This window comes from Oncorhynchus gorbuscha, linkage group LG10 (assembly GCF_021184085.1).
Source record: "Oncorhynchus gorbuscha isolate QuinsamMale2020 ecotype Even-year linkage group LG10, OgorEven_v1.0, whole genome shotgun sequence".
In the NCBI taxonomy this organism is placed as follows: Eukaryota; Metazoa; Chordata; class Actinopteri; order Salmoniformes; family Salmonidae; genus Oncorhynchus; species Oncorhynchus gorbuscha.
The window spans coordinates 32,168,493-32,188,245 of record NC_060182.1 but is presented as its reverse complement, the minus strand read 5'-3'; the positions used below and the strand labels follow the sequence as shown (position 1 = coordinate 32,188,245).

The window sequence follows — 19,753 nt, the reverse complement described above, 5'->3', positions numbered from 1 at the left end:
AAATGGTGAAGGAAACTACAAGACTACACATTCACAGTCTACAGCTTTATATGTAAAATAGTCTAGGAAACTCGACCGAAGACGAGAGAAGAACAATCCTCTCACCACTATAGATACCTCTAAACTATATATTCTAACGAAAAGATCCATTCGAAAGAACATTTCCCTTTCCAACGACCATTGGTACGTCTGGATGATCTGTTCAAACAGACACAACCAGAGACTTTGTCAAATTACTCCCCAGACAGACCACTGATTTCAGAGAGACAAAGGCATACAATCGTAAATATATACATTGCAATTATTTTCGAATGAGCGGCCGTTCATGTGCAAAGTATTAGAATTTCCATGAGCATAGTTATCAGCTGCGTGTATGTTAGTGAAGGCCTTTGTCATTTCACCTGCTCTTTCTTACATGCCCCTCCCTTTTCATTTTGTGTAACAAGCCGTCATATCGGTTTAGTCCACTAGGGACTTTTCATTGCAGTATACAGTAATCAATGAGTAACCTATTCTGTTTGTTTATGTAATTCTGTGTGATTTAGTTAGTAAATAAATAATTAAGCCAATTTGAATATCACTGATTCATTATTGATGCTAGGGTTCGTGCAAATATCCAAGGATTTTGCGATGTTCAGAATGAGACTGATAGATGGTAAAAAAACAGTTAATGAATGCCTGATTGACTGAAATGTAAGAGATATTTATACCTTTAGGAGTTCATTCGGAAAACGCTAACTCGTTAAATAAACTTTTTGCGTGGTGCCCCAAGTTTGCTGATGAGTTCATTGTTACATGAGTAATTTAATCATCGTATAATTACAGTTAATCGATTTGATAAAACAATCACCACATTAATGATAGCCAAAGACACGACAAAACAGTGAGTCCATGCAACTTATGTGACTTGTTAAGCTAGATGTGTACTATTTAGGATTGCCATAACAAAGGGGTTGAATACTTAAGTGAGTAAAATGGTCACACTGTAGAGCCCTGTACATGGCAAATCACTGTGACAGACTCAGTGAATTGACTCATAATTATTGGATAATTTCCAAGCCCGGCCTAGTAACCATCTATTGAGCATGGAATTGAAATGACTATTGTCAGGTCTTGCAGGAGCAGAGAACAAATTACACTTGCTCTTGTTTCTCCAGGCCTGAGTTGTGAAATTGAGAAAGGCCAACCCTCTCTGTTTCGTTCCCACTGATTGAGGCCTTATTGATTTCATTTTGGAGTGCTCATCGGTGGCCACTTAGGAGGCAGCTTCCCTTATGGGAAGATGATAATTTTCCGTGACACACTATAAAAAGCCCAGAGGGCTCTGAATTGTCTGGCTCAGCAAAGGTCCTACCGTACAGAGGCGCCATCATATACTATTTTTTTAAAGCTGCAAAATAGGACAAATACATGGACTGTGCTAGTACTAAGACAACCCAAATGAAGGTCTGAAACAGTAAGCGAAGGAAAGAAATCCATGAGAAAGCTAGTGTGTGTTTGCAATGTTTTGGACTACCTCTATCTTTAGTGTCCTGTTGGTTTTGATGCACCTATGAAATTACTACTGCTGTTGTGATTGTTATGACTACATCAACCAGTACTGCTACAGTAATACATAAATGAGATTGTAGGGCTACTGCCACAGTGATGACTGTAATCCATCTTTGCTTTTGTCACAGCAGTTTGGAAAAGGTGTGGCAAGGAAAGGTTTAGTCAGCAAGACCCACTGCTGATTCACAGCTTCTGTCAATCTCTTTATAGCTACTTGTGAGATGCCAGCTGGATTTGAGCCCTTACAGAAAATAGGAACTACAGTTAAGTTAACATTGTTCCATGCGTCCATGACTTACGAATCCCTTTTGGCCCGACATTTAGGTAGGGATGGTAATGAGACCCGTAACATAACTCATACAATTTATAATAGTGACAAAGTAAAAGTGTGAACGAAATAACCACGACAACCACGAACTCAGGGTTTATTAATAAACACACGGTAATGGGGGGAGCAGGATAAGGGGCTGAGCTGGTCCCAAGGAAATAAATAATAAGTATTCAAAAACACCCCTAAGTTAGACTAGCCTATTTCAACAACAGCTAACTAACTAACCAAAAATACAGTGGGTGGTCCGCCCAGTTCTAACTAGGGTATTTAACAAAGTTTACCTACGGGTAGTGTATGCCCATGGACGACTTTCCTTGGTTCTCCCTTTTCCCACCAGCAAACAAACACCATAACCAAAACAATACTCACAGGTGATGACAAAGTGATATGGAGGTGCTCAAACAAAAGATAGCTCAATACATAAAGAGAGTGAAACAGAGAGATCTACAGAGAGATTGAGCTCCAGAGCAAACAACTGACAGGGTTTTTAAACCAAGGGAAAGGAACTGTGATTGGGTAGGAAACAGGAGGAGGTGTGTCTTCTGATTGATGATTGGTGACTGATTGGGGAGTGATGGTTTTCACCTGTGAGGGGAGAAGGAGAGAAAAGAAACACACACACAGGATACTTGTATACGTAACAATAACAGTAACATTTCTGCTGCAAAGACTTTAGTGAGTGAGTGAGTGAGTGAGTGAGTGAGTGAGTGAGTGAGTGAGTGAGTGAGTGAGTGAGTGAGTGAGTGAGTGTGTGTGTGTGTGTGTGTGTGTGTGTGTGTGTGTGTGTGTGTGTGTGTGTGTGTGTGTGTGTGTGTGTGTGTGTGTGTGTGTGTGTGTGTGTGTGTGTGTGTGTGTGTGTGTGTGTGTGTGTGTGCGCGCATGTGTGACAGTGGACCAACATTAGTCATGTACTGTTGCTGTAGTGTAAACATGCCATACTCCCAGCTTCAAAGAGCCTAGTGAGCATCTGAAAGAGAATCTCTCAGCAGTCACTCATTCAGTGTCAAACTGCCACTTCTGGCTGTAGTGTGTGTGCCACAGAATGCTTTCTCTATTCTTCCTCTGTTCTCTCACTCTACCTTACATCCATTTTTACAGACTCTTACGCTTCCCATTGGCTCTTTTTGTACCCCCATCCTGTTCTCATGTTTTCTTTTTCCTCCTTTTCCTTTCCTGACAGCTAAACTCTGTATCGTTCCCCGAGCTGCTAGACTCTGTAGAATTCCCAGAGGTCTTGGGTGGGATTTGTTTCAAATGCCGCTAGGTTCTTGATGTGGGTTTGACAGTATTGCATATTGATTCTCTCAGGTTGCCCTTCAGTGTTGGAGCAGGGTGGCAGAGAGGAGTGCTGCATACAGCACAGGGTGAGCAGCATCTCAAATCAGGAGGCTGAGTGAGAGAGAGAGAGAGAGAGAGAGAGAGAGAGAGAGAGAGAGAGAGAGAGAGAGAGAGAGAGAGAGAGAGAGAGAGAGAGAGAGAGAGAGAGAGAGAGAGAGAGAGAGAGAGAGAGAGAGAGAGAGAGAGAGAGAGAGAGAGAGAGAGAGCGCTGGAGTGGAGGGAGGGGGTGGAAGATGCGTGGGAGAGGAGAGAGGGAAAAGGAGGGGGGATTCACTCAGTGGGGGAAGCAAAAAAGGCACAGAGAGGAGGGAGAAGAGAGAGAGATGAGGGAGAGGAGGAGGGGATTGAGAGAAGGAAGGGTGGGGGTTGTGAGAGAGAGAGAATGTGTGTGTGTGTGTACGTTCATGTGTGTGTGTGTGTACAGGAGAGTGAGTACTGCTGCAGCAGGAACAGTGAGAGGAAGACTGCAGTTTCTTGGGCTGATGGGCGAGCGATCGAGGGACGTTATTAAGGCACTGTTACATTAACCCTTAAGTGCCTCTCTGGTGAATGGGTTGGCCCATCCATTGTGGATAATAGGATCAAGGAGATTGCTCTGGTAAGGTGTATTCTAACCTTTCTTCCCTGCCTGGCTTTAATTCTTTATGGGGGAATATTGAAGATTATGCAATGGAAAGGAGTGATATTTGTGAAGTGAAACTAAATGCCGCTGTCCGGTGCTGAAACTGTACTGTAGGGAAACTCAGTTGGTGCTGGAGGTTGCACTGTGACTCGATGGATCTGATTTCTGCTTGCATTACACAGTTGGAGAATATTGGTGAAGGGATGTGTATTCTTTGCTTTGCATGTTCTTTTCTAGTGCATACTGTATACGCCTTTATGACATGCTCGGTCTTACATCTTGTGACATTTGTAGATTCTAAAAGATGGTGAAATTATGTAATTTACAAACCTCTTAGCTCCTTGTCTTATCTCAGTTTGTACTGTGACCAATTGCAGTTCTGGCTTGGGATATTTTATATATATATATATATATATATATATATATGTTGTATTTTACTTTAGGGACTTTGAATGAACACTATGGTTGTGAATATACAGTAAGTCACTCTCATTGGCCATGGCTCATTTAGCCTGGGTGGTTCTGTGTGTAGTGTAGTGGAGTAGCTACCTATTTTCCTGGAACATTTCCAGGAGGCAGCCCTGCTGACAGCTGCTTTGTTTATCCCACCAGCGTCTATTAACACTTCACCCTGTCCTGCACTGTCAGGAACCAGAACGTGGTGCAGCTACAAACACACGGCACCCCGCCTAACAAACACCAGTCTATTGCACTGTCTGTACCTGTTCTATGCTAGGACAGGAGCCTAGGGTGTACCATGCATTCAAATAAGAGTCTGTGTGTAGGCTAAGACAGGACAGAGGTGGAGCAGATAAGACAGAGGCTGACAGATATGCTGAGCAGTATGGAGAGAGGAGACCGAAGAGGGGCCATGGGGGTTTTATGAAGTGCTGTAGGATGCTTCTTTTTTTTTACTATGTGTAATGTGGGATGTGTAGCCAGCGCAGGCCGGCAGGCAGAGCTGTGAGGGGACAGTTCCAAGGACAAAGCCCTGGCTATCTGGGGCTGGTCACTTCACACCTCGACAGTGCTGCTGACTCGCATTGTTTGGCTTGGCTCTGCAGCAGCCTGCCCATACATAGTCAGGACAGTAAACTGATGGAGTTCTGCATCAGAACGAAGGATATGGATTATTTCATACAGCTTTTTCATATGAAAATATCACAAAGTGCCTTTGAATCAGGATACATGTATTTGTTGGTAGTTTTATATGTTATTGAGATGAGAGCCCCAAATGTTCATTGTTGTTACATGGTAATTTGAATCAAGCGTGTAAGTATTTCCGCCATTCCATCGGAAGTGGAAGTGAAGCGTCTTACGTACTGTAGACTACAGTCTCTGCCCTCCACCAGGCTCTGTGTCCTGAGGTGACTTCCTGGAATGCAAACCAACCAACCACATTGATCCTGTCCCTGGAGACAGAGTCTCAGTCTCTGCTGTTGTACCACTCACACTCAGCTAATCAATTTCAGGGGTCGGAGTGGTCACATGACTATCACAGTATGACACCACAATGCAAAGGGTGCCTAAGAATAATTGAAAATGACTAACTACACAATGATTTATCTAGTGTGTTTTTACGTTCAACTTGTACTTGCAATACATCTCATATGAAAACAAAAAGGCACCCTCATGGCCTGAAATCCATCATGGCCTGAAATCCATAGCACCGGTAAAACAACACCCTTCGCTTTCTGATTGCGGCAAAGAATTGCTTTAAAATGATCTAGATTGTGGACTGTTGGAAGATAACGTTCTTCAGCCTCCAACACGTTTATATCTCAGCCTGACGAATCCCTTGGTGGCTTTTCAAGTCCACCAGCTTTTGTTTTTTGTCAGCCTCCACCATGAATTGACAGCTGGTGTCCCACTAAAATAAACTTAGAATAGAGCCTCATTTGAACTACTCTGTGTGTCCTGTCCTCCTTTCCCACAGTGTACATACAGTGTCCACCGGAGTGTCCATTTTGCTCTCATCTCAAGAGCTCCTGCAGCTGTTTTGTAAAGAAACAGCCCAGTACTGCAAGTGACAGCTTTCAGATACTTGTCGCTTCCCTAATCATTTCCTGGGTGGAATCAATCATGATTTTTGTATTCATTCGTGAGTGATTGCCTATTTTGTATGTGGGTTAAGGTGTGTAATTCTCGAGTTGTAATGCATACTTCCTCATTCTTCATGTGCTTTACCCAGCACAGTCTTAAATGCAAATGTAGAGTCGGTTCATTAGGTATGGACTTGTTTGTTACGAGAAACGAGGGATAATACTATTTCTCCTTCACCACGGCTCTAATATACGAACGACTAGCAACAGCAAGCAGATCATGGGAACTAAAATCTTTGAACTTTATATATTTCAGTTGATACGAGACTAAAGGATGTTTTTCAAAGGCTGAACCCAGAGCATACATTTTGTATTTGTTCTCTACTAACAATCTCTCAAGGTCCAAATTCCGTTTGCAGATTGCAGAGCTACCAGCTATCAGAGGTCAAATGAATGCATATGATTAGTATTTGTGACTCTTTCATCTGATACGTCAACCCAACAATAACAACATTTGTGAATGCTCAGCTGTCCACCTTTTCATGCCAGCCAGGTGAAGGTGAGAGAGTGATAGAGGCGGTCTGGCCTCGTGATGTTGTGCTGCCTGCCAGGCAGATGGGTCAGAGAGAGGCAGAGTGGACGGTCCAGGCCCTGTCATCAATCCCAACCTTCTGCCAACCGCCATGCTGCTGACAAGGCATTTTCAACACTCTTTAATCTGCAGAGGTGAAAGATAAGCAGCAGGCCGCTTTTAGATCTGCAGATAGCTTTGGGTTGTTGTTGTTGTCCGGAAGTTGGCTAGATAATAAGTCTTATATTTACCGAGTAGAAGGGGACTGAATCTCTCTGCCAATGACAACGAGGGTTAGAGATTTCCAATTATTCTCTTGATTAACAATGTGTTATCATTATGTTTGGACAACATGGTTATTATTCCAGGTCTCTCAAACATGGTCTCTTCCGATTTCCTTTATAAAACGTGACTCGGAATGTCATCCAGTAACTGACACAGAAACCTTGGGTTATTGTTGCAGGAGCATCCATTGTGTTTGCCCTCCATTTTGAAACAAGAGGCTGTTGGGATCCCAATAGATGTCGTCCTATCTGCATTGCTGCAGAAGCCCGGCTCTTTCTCTGTTTTCACTACAGCTTCACATGCAGATTGGCTCACTATCTCTGTGGCAGTATGATTAATCGGCCTATCTGGGGACAGGCTGGGGAATGGGGTTGGGGGAGGGGAAGAGGAAGACATGGGACTGTAAATGATCCCAGCCCAGGACTCATACGGCATTCAAACAGCAACTCTGACCCTGAGTATTCTGAACGACCCCTCAGACAATAGCTGAGTCACAATCAGCTGCAGGTAGGAGTTAGCTACCATTGTTTTATCCACGCCAGACAGTTTGTAAATCCTACCTGTGGGACTGTCAGGACACAATGTTAAATGTTAGAGAAAGCTTTTCTTTGGTTCAGTTCAAACAGATCATCCACAAGGCTTTTCATTTACTTGGAAGTGGTTTTGTGAAGTGACACGAGGGAATGAAATTATACAAGCTATCGACCGTGAAAAGACTTGGATTGCACTGTATTGCAGGTGGATTGAACTTTAGCCGGACTGCCAGGTGTCCACAATACATTTAACAGCAGGGCTTTGTGTTCATGCGTGCGTGTTTGTTTGTGTGTGTGTGTGTGTGACTCCATGTCCCTGTAAATGTCCTCTCCTAAGGGACTGCTCAAGCAGAGCTGATGACAAAGTAGTGGTGATCAATGGCTGTATGAATGTGCAAATGTCACCCTCCCTGGTTATATGGCATTAAGCTGGAGAGATCCCTGTCTGTACAGGAATGGGAGAATTGGGGATGGGGAAGAATGTTCTTACCTACTGTAGGCATTGGTGTGGAAACCTGATAAGCTGAACCCTTTCCAGACCTGGTGCATTACTGAATGTCTTCTTGCTATCAAACATTTGTCTAATGCCCAGAGATTAGATTCCTCATTTGATATCTTTCAGAGTAAAGATCACAACCCAATGGCATGCTGTATTCCTGATCCTAAACTAATGTACTCTGATGTGGTCTTTGAGACGGGTTAACACTAGTAGACACGCATGCCTTTGGGTTTGATGAGACAGGGCTATAGGGCTGCAATGAGTCAGCTGGATACTGCCGCTCAATGCCTATTCATTAAATTGCAAGCTTTAATTAAAATAAATTACAGTTCCCTAATTGCAGACTAATACACTACTAGACTATTGGGGGCATTCAGTGTGGCACAAGCCCAGAAGGCTCCAGGTCAGAGTCAAACTGCAGGACACTACATTGTCTTTAGCCCTTTGAATGTGGGCACTCCATTTTGTAAGATTTGACCATAGTCTCTTGACATTTTGTAAGATTTGACCACAGTCTCTTGACATTTTGTAAGATTTGACCATAGTCTCTTGACATTCTCTGAAAGCACCCCGAAGCAGTGCATACATGCTTTGCGACTAGTTCCAAACGTATCTGACTCTGTCCTCGTTATAGACTGAGCTAAGAGCTCCATAAACCTGCTGGGAGAATGACTGTTGTTTGCTACATAATGGTTGTTGGCTGTGTTAGTAGAAAAGCTTCCGTCTAAAGTACACAGCTTTATTTAGATCACATTCCCCTAATATTTGGATTATTGGAGACAGAGGAATTGCTGCTGCAGATAATGTGTAGGAGGTTGCAGCGAGAAATACTGTCAAAGAAAATGGGGCAAACGCTCCAAACATTGAGCTAGCTATGTGAGAGGATTGCCTGTGTCTCTTTCTGACAGATCAAATACCACCGTTAGTCATCATCCACCAAATACAGTGGACATGAATTAAACACAGTGATTTGTGACATATTCAGCAGCCAGCTGTCTTTGAAAGCAACCCAGATAAGTACCAAAGTGTTTTCCACTGTCTCTTGTACTTATTATACTGTTATATTCAGTCCGAAAATATCCGTAATGACTGCACTCATGAGACATTTGTGGCAATCTCAACAACCAAATATTTGAAATAACTTCGTTTCAGAGCCAGTCAGTCAGTCCAGATCAGCCTCTTCATCTCTTTCTCCATCAGATGATACATAAGCAGAGGCAGCAGCCATTCTAGTAGTTTCACAGTAATCCTATTAAAACTTGTGCTCAAACTAGGCCATTAAGGCTCTGGGAGCCCCCGGTCCATTTCAGCAGGGGTAAATTGCCTTGCCAAGGGAAGTAAAGAGTTTAGGAAACAAATCTGCACATAATATCTAATTGAAATGGCACCAGAAGCCTTTTCCGCTCAACTTCTCTCAGAGTCAGTTAAGATGCGTGGACACGCAAGTTGACCTATTGGCTAGCATTCTAATGCAAAAAAAGAAAATCACGAAACGAATCACCTGAGGTAGGCCTATAAGCCTAGTAAGTATAAGAGTTGTTCTATAGGAGGAGGGGCTTAATATGTTTAGAGTGAAGGCTTGGGTACTCAGTCGAATAAAGAAAAACCACAATAGGCTATATCCAAAAAAGGTGTTCTGTTCAACCTTACGTCTGTCTGTCTGTCTGTCTGTCTGTCTGTCTGTCTGTCTGTCTGTCTGTCTGTCTGTCTGTCTGTCTGTCTGTCTGTCTGTCTGTCTGTCTGTCTGTCTGTCTGTCTGTCTGTCTGTCTGTCTGTCTGTCTGTCTGTCTGTCTGTCTGTCTGTCTGTCTGTGTCTGTGTCTGTGTCTGTCTGTGTCTGTGTCTGTGTCTGTCTCTGTGTCTGTCTCTGTCTCTGTCTCTGTCTCTGTCTCTGTCTCTGTCTCTGTCTCTGGCTGGCTGGCTGGCTGGCTGGCTGGCTCCTAATTGAAGTTATGTCCCTCTGTTCTTATAGGACTGGGATGATCAGCTCAAATAGACTCAGGGGAGGGCATCGTCAGGACTCCAGGAGTGAATCAACGTGACTACAGACAATATTTATTCTATTTCCATTAGCGTAAACAAACGCTGATGTACGTTTATGATGTCGCCGTGTCATGTCTTGGAGCAATTTTTTTTAAATGAATTTCTTTGTCAACTTATTGCAATTAATTTGTGCCAATAGTTGCTCTGTGCAATTTGGATGGATATAATTGCTCTGTGTTAAAATGGAAAGGACAAATATGTACACCTCTCTAGAAAATACACAAATCTAAGGCCTATAAAGGACTATCTGAGTAAAAAGGCTGTCTTGACTGTCTTCACTGCTCAGTACAATTTCCATTTGGCAGTAAGATGTCATTCAAATGAATGTATAGAATGCAGGCTGGATCATCTGCAGGTCATACGCACCACCCATACAGTCCCAGATGACAGGCAGAGGCCTGCTGTGGGGGGCTAATACTTCCCATTGGGGTCATACATGAGATCACCCTGTATCTCACAGAGCCCCCGTCAATGCTGTCAAACCTACCCTAACAGCCAACCATCACAGCGGCTGACCTTAGCTGAGCTAACAGTCCTTGTAAATATAACAGCCTTTTCACAATGCCCACCGTCCAATACTTAATTTACCGCCCGACTGCTCCCAGCATCCCAGCAACATGCCCCCCAGCCACAGCCCACATGCTCGTATGACCAATTTTCCCTTTACATGAAGTGACCATTTTGAGCTGAATATACAGAGTAATATCAGCCAGCTTTGCCATGGTTTAGAATGATGTATTTTCCTTCCAAGTAGAGTAAAGGGGAGTGTAATCAAAATGTTAGCTCACTTCCGGACACAGGCAGGGCACTAGCAAACAGCTGTGCAGGAGTGGGATGGAGGCGAGATTGTCAGGGACCAGGGGAAAACAGAGGACTTGTCCATCCGTCTGGCTGTAGGAGTGTGTTAATTAATCATAGTCAGGGAACTTGTTGTTGTGTAATGTAGCAGCTGCACTACTACTGCTCAGTGCTTAGTGCTCTCTGTCCTCAGATTATTTTCTGCCAGGACTGACCGGCGTGCTAATCAGCCCTCTGAGAAACAGAGACGCTCTGATGCATATAGATGGAGCTACGAGCAGCCCAGGCAGGAAACTCCCTTCAGCATGGATGATGTTGTCACACTGCCAGTGCATGTTAATCACATCCACTTCCTCCTACACCTCATCAGCATACTGTACATGTATGTTTTTAAGTGTATGTCTTAAGTATGTCACATCATCCACAGACGGCGAAGTATGATCTCTGTAGCTATATGATACACTATGTCTTGGTTTGTTCTATGCCCTTACTTGACTGTGGTAGGATAATTAGCTAAGCGCCTTGTCCATGGGTACCTTTGAAGGGTTCAGAGGGATCAGTTTGGATTTCTTTGCCATTGACCTGTCTGGCCCATAATTACATTTCACTTTTGTTTAAGCTGGGTAATATGTTAGCTAAGAGAACACCAGAACACACAAGGGAAACACAATGAGGTGTGTATGCATGTGTGTATGTGTGTGTATGTGTGCGTGTGTGAGAGAAAGATAGACTGATAGATAGAGAAATATCCATACTGAGGTGTCCATACTGAGGTGGCCATACTGAGGTGTCCATACTGTGGTGGCCATACTGAGGTGGCCATACTGAGGTGTGACTAGAATGTGCTTTATTCATTACTCAAGGGCTTAAAACCCCAAAAGAAAAATGACCTATAAATAATAAAACAAAGTAGTGCAGCAATTAGATTGTAATTACTGTAATGCCTTCTCTCTACCATAGCAAGATACACCCCCATTACTAATGTACATGGTAATGACAATTGAACAGATTGCCTCTTTATTGAAGTTTTCTGCCTAAGCTAGCTTTGCCATCATTCGTCAGTGAAACAGAGTAAATATTGAACTGAGGATTATCCAACGCTCCAACATTGAGTCTACCCAAACATTGTTGATTTGAGAAAGCCACGTTCCTCTCTGCTTACCGACAGTAATTCCCCTAGCATCCACATCTCAGCTGGTAGTTCGCAAAAATACTGCAAACCACAAATGAGCTGTATAATTTCCTACCTTTTGTGGTGTGATTATTTGAAGTCAACAACGGCTAAGAGCCCTTGATTGGCATCCAATTCTGAGGCAGTGTGCTTAGTGATGAGGGCCAGATCATACCAGGAGCCATGTTGCTCAGGGATGTGGAGGACAGCCATTTTGTTTGAAGTTATGAGGAGAAGTAGAGGAGTCACTAACTAACTGTGAGAAACACACTGAGAGATGGAGCTCTACAGATAAAGCTGTTTCTTGTCACAGATCTGTAGCTAGTTGTTTAGTTAGTACATTTTTCATTTAAAGCAGTGGAAGTAAGTATTTGCCAATGTTTTGTTCGTCTGATATGCTGCCTCTAAGGACACGTCTAGATGGAGTAAATGTTCCTTTAGAATTGTGATGGCAAGGTTTAGAAAAGCTCTGTCCAGACCAGTTGTATAGTCAAACAAAATGATCCATGGGAGACTGCATTTCATGTAGTATTTAGACAGCATATTCATGATAAGATATTGACCAGACTATTGTACACATATAGTTAGGGCATTAAGGCAGAAGAAAGACGTTCTATATATTGATATGTTTGTTTGGCTGTTTATTTGGCTTGTGTTGTAAAGGAGGTATTTCTCATTGAATTTAAAGCCCCCTTCAAAGGGAAAACACCATCTATAATGAATTCACCAGCAGTAAGTGGTAAGAGCTGATCATAAAGCAGGGATAATGACTGCCATGAAGCATTGGACTAACCCTGGTCCTCTGAGCCCTCCCGCGGCCTGCCACCTTTCGACAGGAGAAGACATAAAACGCTTCACCGCACCATCTCTCCCAATGTTAATTCAGTTCTGCATAGCCTAGTCTGCCCTGAGGGTCAAACAGAAGGATAAATCTACCCGCCTTAGAGCCTGGCTGGCTGGTGATTATCACTGGGTTGTTGCTCACACAACCCAAACACCCAACACTAAGTCTTCACAGCCAAGAGTTGGACTATGATGACTGTTGTTGGCTATGTGTGACACATACCTCATGTTTAACAAATGTCTGCCCCCTGATACAGCCCATCAAACTTTTGGCATGTTTTGTAACAGACATGACCCACAGCCAATCAGACGATAGCATGCTATTTGTAAGAATTTGATTGTGTGGGTTTGCCTTACACAGGTGGAGGATCCACACTGTGATTCCCCCAGTGGCTGGATGTCAGCAATTACTATCAATTCTGGGCAGAGCAAGTACAGACAGGTCGCCTCCCCTAACACCCCTGGCTTACAGGCTGGCTGAACATTCAAAGTCTTTGATGTTAATTTCACATTTACATTTTAGTCATTTATAGCAAACGCTCTTATCCAGAGCGACTTGCAGTTATTAATCTTAAGATAGCTAGGTGAGAATCACATATCACAGTCGTAGTAAGTACATTCAAGACTGAAATGTATAATCCTGTGTTGCTCAGTTGGTAGAGCAGGGCGCTTGCTATGCCCGGGGTTACATTTACATTACATTTAAGTCATTTAGCAGACGCTCTTATCCAGAGCGACTTACAAATTGGTGCGTTCACCTTATGACATCCAGTGGAACAGTCACTTTACAATAGTGCATCTAAATCTTAAAGGGGGGGGGGGGTGAGAGGGAATACTTATCCTATCCTAGGTATTCCTTGGGTTGTGGGTTAGATTCCCATGGGGGACCATTATGGAAAGTATGAAAATGTATGCACTCAGAGTAAATTGCTCTGGATTAGAGTGTCTGCTAAATGACTAAAATGTCTTATTTACGATACTCTGTGACCTATCTACTGTATTTCAGCAAAATAGAATGCGTTTAAATGGAAGAGCAATGAAATCCAGACCAGTTTCTGCCTCAAGAGTCTTGAGACAGAGCATTTAGGATGCGCAAGATGGTGGAGAAAGAGGAGAAACTATTAGGCGAGATGTCAGGGAAAACACTGTTTACATGGGGTGTGACACAGACAGCATGATGGTACACTATAGCTCCTGTCTGTAGACTGAAAATCTTCCCCAGAGAGAACATCTGAATGTAATGTGGTCTTCCCCACAATGCAAGTTATTTCTCCAAACATTCTTTATAAAAAAACACTGTAGTGTTTGAATAGAATCCTAACTGACTATTACTGTAATTGCGTGGGTGAATTTCCCTCCTCACTAACATTTTCTTTTAAAATGAAATGTTGCGGAAATGTGTTTTTAATACAACTACGGCTTATGATTCACTTCAAAAATTGTTATATCCTAATGGTCTTCTTTCGCTTAGCCAATTTAGTAGTTGCAGTCTTTCCACAGGCCATTTTGTCTTCTGCAACATCAACTTGCATAACGTCGCAAACATACGTTATTCTAGTGTCATACCACATTCCTAACTAGTTCTAGTCCCTCGGAATAATATACAGATGATCCTTTCTGTTGTCAACTTCATTCAATTGTTCACCTGCAGGGATTGAGACAGACAGTATCTTCATCAGTGGAGCGGAGGATTGGCGCTTGAGAAATTAGAAATCCTTTTTGTTTGCCAATATCGCCATTGCTTTAATGGAATCAGATAGAGAAGTCTCCTTTCATTAGGTTTGTCATCCTTCACAGCCCCTCTCTGAATCTGATTACAGCTCAATCACTCATCACTTGACACAATTCTGCTCACACTCCGCTGCTGTTTGTCTCAGTTTGACTCCTAGCCCCGATAACAGCTTTGTGACTAAATAACTGTTTTGACCACGCACAGAGCCAGCATCAGAGAATCAAAGCTGTCTTTTGCTGGCTCTGGCACTTAACTTCACACTATTCACACTACTACACTGATTTGGCTCAGGCATTTGTGATGCAAAATGCAAAGATAGATACAATGTGCTGCTAAAAGGAGCCGGTGTAGTATTACAAATGATGCACCTGAATAGCAACAGCCTTGCTCCAAGATTGTCCAGAATGTTAAGGACCTGTGTGTGGCCTTTATGACTCGGTGTTAACAGCCCTCTTTCTCTATTCATAGGGACTGTGTTTGGTCTAGCTGTCTAGGATGAAGTGGAACCTGTTCAAGAAAAAGCCCGAAGCCATGGTCGGACCTGAGCCCACCGGGGCTGCTGTCTTAACTGTGGCCCCTGGCCCCGTGGCCTCCACCGCAGCTGACAACTCCACAGAGGCTGTCAAGAACGGCGACTTCGACGACATCAAGAATAAGTTCCTCAATGAGATCGACAAGATCCCATGTGAGTGCCTGTCTGGTGAGAGGCTGGGCTGGATGTTGCACAGCAACTAACACTCAGACCTGTCCAGATGAGATTTCATGACTTTTATTGATAATACTCTTAAAAACAATGGCTTTGGAATTAAATCTGTTCTTCCCCTGAAGCCATTGACGTGCCCATTATGCCATTATTCAGTATCGATCAGGTGGTGTTGTTCCTAATGGCATTCTCTAAAAATCGAATTTGCCTCAAATGTAATTGTTAACTAAGCAAGGGCCTCTATACTGTGACTTTGGCCTCTCATATCAATCAGCAGGGAGAAATCATTGGTTGGTCAAATGTCAAACCGTTCTCTTTTTTTTGTTATGCGTTTGTGTGTGTCTGTGTTTGTTGTGTTTGTGTGTGTGTGTGTGTGTGCGTTTGGGTGTGTATATCAGTGCCGTCATGGGCCATCATCGCCATCGCTGTGGTAGCTGCTACCCTGATTCTCACCTGCTGCTTCTGCATCGTTAAGAAGTGCTGTTGCAAGAAGAAGAAGAACAAGAAGGGCAAGAAAGGGAAGGGTGAAATGGGAATGAAGAACATGAAAGAAGGAGAGGTATGTTCAAACCTGGGGGGGGGTGTGGGGTGTTGTCATGAAGGAGGACCCTGCATTTCACACAAACTAACTTTGGCGTACATTGCCTTAAAGCTATAATGACAAGAAAGCTGCAAAGCTTTAAAGATTGTGGATGCTTAACCTGAGGAATATGTACCAAATAATGCATCCACAAAAAATGATTTTTTGGATAATGGATCATTCCGACTTGGAAATAATAAATGTTTAGTTATAAAACATAAGAAATAAGATGTCAACAAACACTCAACAAAAAGTTGCTTTTTCAGTAGAATATTTGTCAATAGCAGCATAGAGGACCTATTGTCCCCTAATTAATAACCCACATCACTTAGTGGATGGCATGGTGAAAATTGAGCCATGTCTAGACATTTACAATTTATAGCAATTTAAATATTTTGTAGATACTTTAACCCATCATTGAACTGTCAACATCTCGAGAAAACATTCGCCCTTCCTTCTTCATTTGTTGTTGTTAAATATTGTGTATTTGTCAGAAATGTTTAGTCCTGCTTTCTCTTGTGCATTGGGACCTGGATAAAAATGACACAGCTGAGCACTTTTGCATGGGGGAATTATACTATTGTGGATGGAATATAAAGCGTACCAATTACATGTAGCACAAAACTGCCACGGCAAAATTACAATTCTAAATAGTCCATAGTGGTAATGTGGGGCTAAATGTCTAGTGTGCCATAGATCATTTTATGAAGTACATTTAGAGTCAATTTAACATTCAACAACAACAACAGAAATACCCAAGCACTGATGGAATTCATTAAAACACAGTGCCCCTTTAGAGCTTGGAGGGGAGTATGATTATGTTAATGTCTACAGTTACTGTCTCAGGTGGGTTCTAGGACTGTGTCATTTTCCCTTGGCCCTATAGTGTAGTTGTTGACTCTGCCTCTGCTCTAATTTCCCTCTCTGGTGTCTGCTGTGAGTTCAATATCTTCCTTTCTCTCTGCTCTCCTCTTCCTCCTTCCTGCTTTGTGTCTTATGTGTGCTCCGTGTATCTTGACTGTGGTGGACTTCTCTGCCTACGGTAGGTCTGACGGCACGCGGCGCCCCTCTCTGGCCACTCTGTGTAAGCGCAGACCAGAGCAGGGGGAAAGGTGGTGGTGGGCTGGGCTTGTGGAAGGGGATTGGCAATGATGACAGTGGGTGCTATGGCTTTCTAAGTCTTGCAAGCTTACTGTAGGTGCTGTGGGTGCTTGAGGGTCTAGCTATGGGAGCGATTAAGCTGCTTCGCAAGTCCACTGATTTGATATGTTGCCACATCGACTGCCATGATGATGTCTTGAGTATCCATGGAGAGGTTGCAATTTGGGTCAAATATATATATTTTTAAACGATATGACCTCTGAAGTGGAAATGTTTGAAATGGTTTTGAAATGAACATGAAACTCATCCTATGGTTGATGGTTGATGAATGATGACGAGTGCACTGAGGCAACCCACTAGAGATCACTAACATGCATGTGCAAAGGGTGAGGTTGGCCATTTGTCAAATTATGGGTGAAACTTTACCTCATTGAGATCATTAAACATGTTTGCACAATCGTGTTATCTAATCAAGCACATTATTGTGCATAGTAATCATCACAGAAGTATTTTACAGTAACTATAATAAAAGTATTTTACAGTAACTATAATACAAGTCTTTTACAGTAACGATAATACAAGTATTTTACAGTAACTATAATACAAGTCTTTTCCATGCTCTGCTTTGAGTGTGAAATTCATATGTCATTTCGACAACCTAAATTCAGCTGTGCAAATATGCTCAGGATCAAGGTGAGATAAAGTGGTTTGTATCTCTTGACAAAGACCAACTCAAGCCCTTTCAGAAGGTACCATTGAATGGCCACAACTTGACTTGAGAGTAATTATCCTGGATGACCCATGATGCTGCTGACCCATTAGGTTTTAGTCAACGTGTCCCTTCCTCCCTGGAGCAGTGGTGTTATAGTGGGAAAGAATGGTGGGCCAGAAAGTTTGACCACTGGTTAAAACGTGAGCCGCATTTGACTCCTCGTTAGACAGCATGATTCAAATGTACAACCCAGAGGTAAGTACAGTACACCAATTGACCGCGTAGATTTGGATTTCACAACTCCACGAATGAGCTCACGAACCAAAAGTCATCATAGTTATGACAATGGGGGCATACTTTCGGACATACCGTTCGGTATCCTTAAATCCCACTGCATGTATGGTCTGATTTAGACTGGAACTCTCCAAAATAGCATGACTTCCCATGGCTGTGCAATTTTCACGTACACAGTTTTTCAGGATTGCGAGGCATGCAATCTTGACTACCAAGATTATTAGTGTTGTTGATACAATCCTTACATGTACATCAGAAAACTATAAGAGACTGGGAAGAACTGAGTCATTTCATCTACATTTTGCTCTCTATACGGACTACTGTATTCTCCTGCATTGTGTGGCCTGGCATGCTCGAATGCAAAGCATTTAGCACAACAAATTGACAGAATGCCACTATAAAGAGATGGAGTGTGTGTGTATGTGTGCATGCGTGTGTTTGAAGAGGGAGTGTATGTGGGCTTGTGTGCTTACGTATGCTTGTTGTTGGTTAAAAGTATGCTCAGTTAATGTGAGGTATATACAGTATGTAAGGCTGTGTATGCAAGGGTGAATACAGTGTCTGTGTGAATGTGTTAGTAATTGGGTGGGTGTTTGTGTCTGTGAATGTGTGTTGTGTGTGGATGGCTGTCTGTGTTTTAGAATACAACGTAGAATGAGCTGCAGACTGCCCCGGTTCCTCTTCCAGGGTAAGCTCTGCGGTGAATAGCATGGCCCTACTCATTTACATATTGGGTAGTTTATGTGTCATGCACAATATTTAAAAATGAGTATTCAAAAAGGTATGCAAAAAAATCCCTTAAATGGGTCAGTAATTCTACCATTAAAAATACAATGTATTTCACCTTTATTTAACCAGGTAGGCCAGTTGAGAACAAGTTCTCATTTACCATAGTGTCATGGTTAGCTGTTTTGTTAATTGTATGATCATATGAACTGACAATGGGATTTGTAAATGTTACCAATAACTATAGATACTGTACAATACATCTGTAACAAGCATTGTGTATTAGCAGAAGTTATTAGCTCATATCTGCTATAGACAAGTGTTGCTTTTTCAGTAATTACGATGATTATGTCAGTGGAGGTGTAATCACTGCAGGACATGTTGTGGTATATTTGACTCTTATCACTCTATTATCACTCTGAGTGTTGCAATGGGATAGATCCTCAACGTTTCAGAAGCATGAGTAGTTACAGAGATCACAATCTCAGATCTGATCCAATCTATAGTACATGTCTGCCTCAAGGATGCTTTTACAAGATCTATAGGGTGCACAGCATTTGTCCTGCCTGGGGCTACCCCTGTTGCAAACTCTGACTACATATTGACTGTTTTACTTCACATTTTCTTATTTTTTTTACATTCAGTATATCCCTCTATTTCTCTCTTCTGTCAATGACTATACAGTAAATAATGAACGATGAATATATAGTGCAAAAGCAAATGGTGTCACCCAAGGAATAGTGAAATCAAGTCATGTTGCAACTAAGGTCATGTATGAAGAGATGTGCTCACTGCACTGGTAACATCTGGGTAAACAAGCGGGGGGGAAGTGGCAGGGAGATGGCTGCTGTGACTAACCAGACTGCTGAAGAAGAACCTATTGGTGCTTTTTACTCTCTCTGTTCAAATGTCTGACGACCCCTCTGCCCCCTCCGGCCCCCTTGTCATTCTAGAAACAGGACGATGATGATTATGATGAAGATGACGCTGAGACTGGTATGACTGGAGATGAGAAAGAGGAAGAGGTGAAGGAGAAAGAAAAGCTTGGGAAGCTTCAGTACTCCATAGATTATGACTTCCAGGACAACAAGGTGGGTGTTTTGACTTGAACAGGTGGCTTTCTTATGACCCATTAGCTTAAATAGACTATTTTACTGTGTTGGGAAAAAGTCCAAAAATAAGCTTCAGTGCACAAACGGCCTAAGCCTTTAGTCCAAGTTAGTTTTCAAACCAATTGATTTATGCCATTTGGTGAGTGTTTTTTAGCCTCCAAAAAATG

At 42.6% G+C, this 19,753-nt stretch overlaps 1 protein-coding gene across 3 annotated transcripts in view; it reads left to right on the top strand.

Moving 5' to 3' along the window:
- LOC124045883 (synaptotagmin-2-like) overlaps nt 1-19,753 on the top strand; it is a 90,721-nt gene that overhangs the window by 58,709 nt on the left and 12,259 nt on the right. Inside the window, exons 1-4 of one of the 3 annotated variants that reach the window (XM_046365651.1) lie at nt 3,619-3,818; nt 14,827-15,043; nt 15,460-15,620; nt 19,434-19,565. In XM_046365651.1, coding sequence (XP_046221607.1) covers nt 14,854-15,043; nt 15,460-15,620; nt 19,434-19,565 — 483 coding nt within the window. In that variant the 5' untranslated portion in view covers nt 3,619-3,818; nt 14,827-14,853. Of the gene's footprint in view, nt 1-3,618; nt 3,819-14,826; nt 15,044-15,459; nt 15,621-19,427; nt 19,566-19,753 lie in introns of those variants that run through there. The other 2 variants (XM_046365649.1, XM_046365650.1) reach the window with 2 other exon arrangements.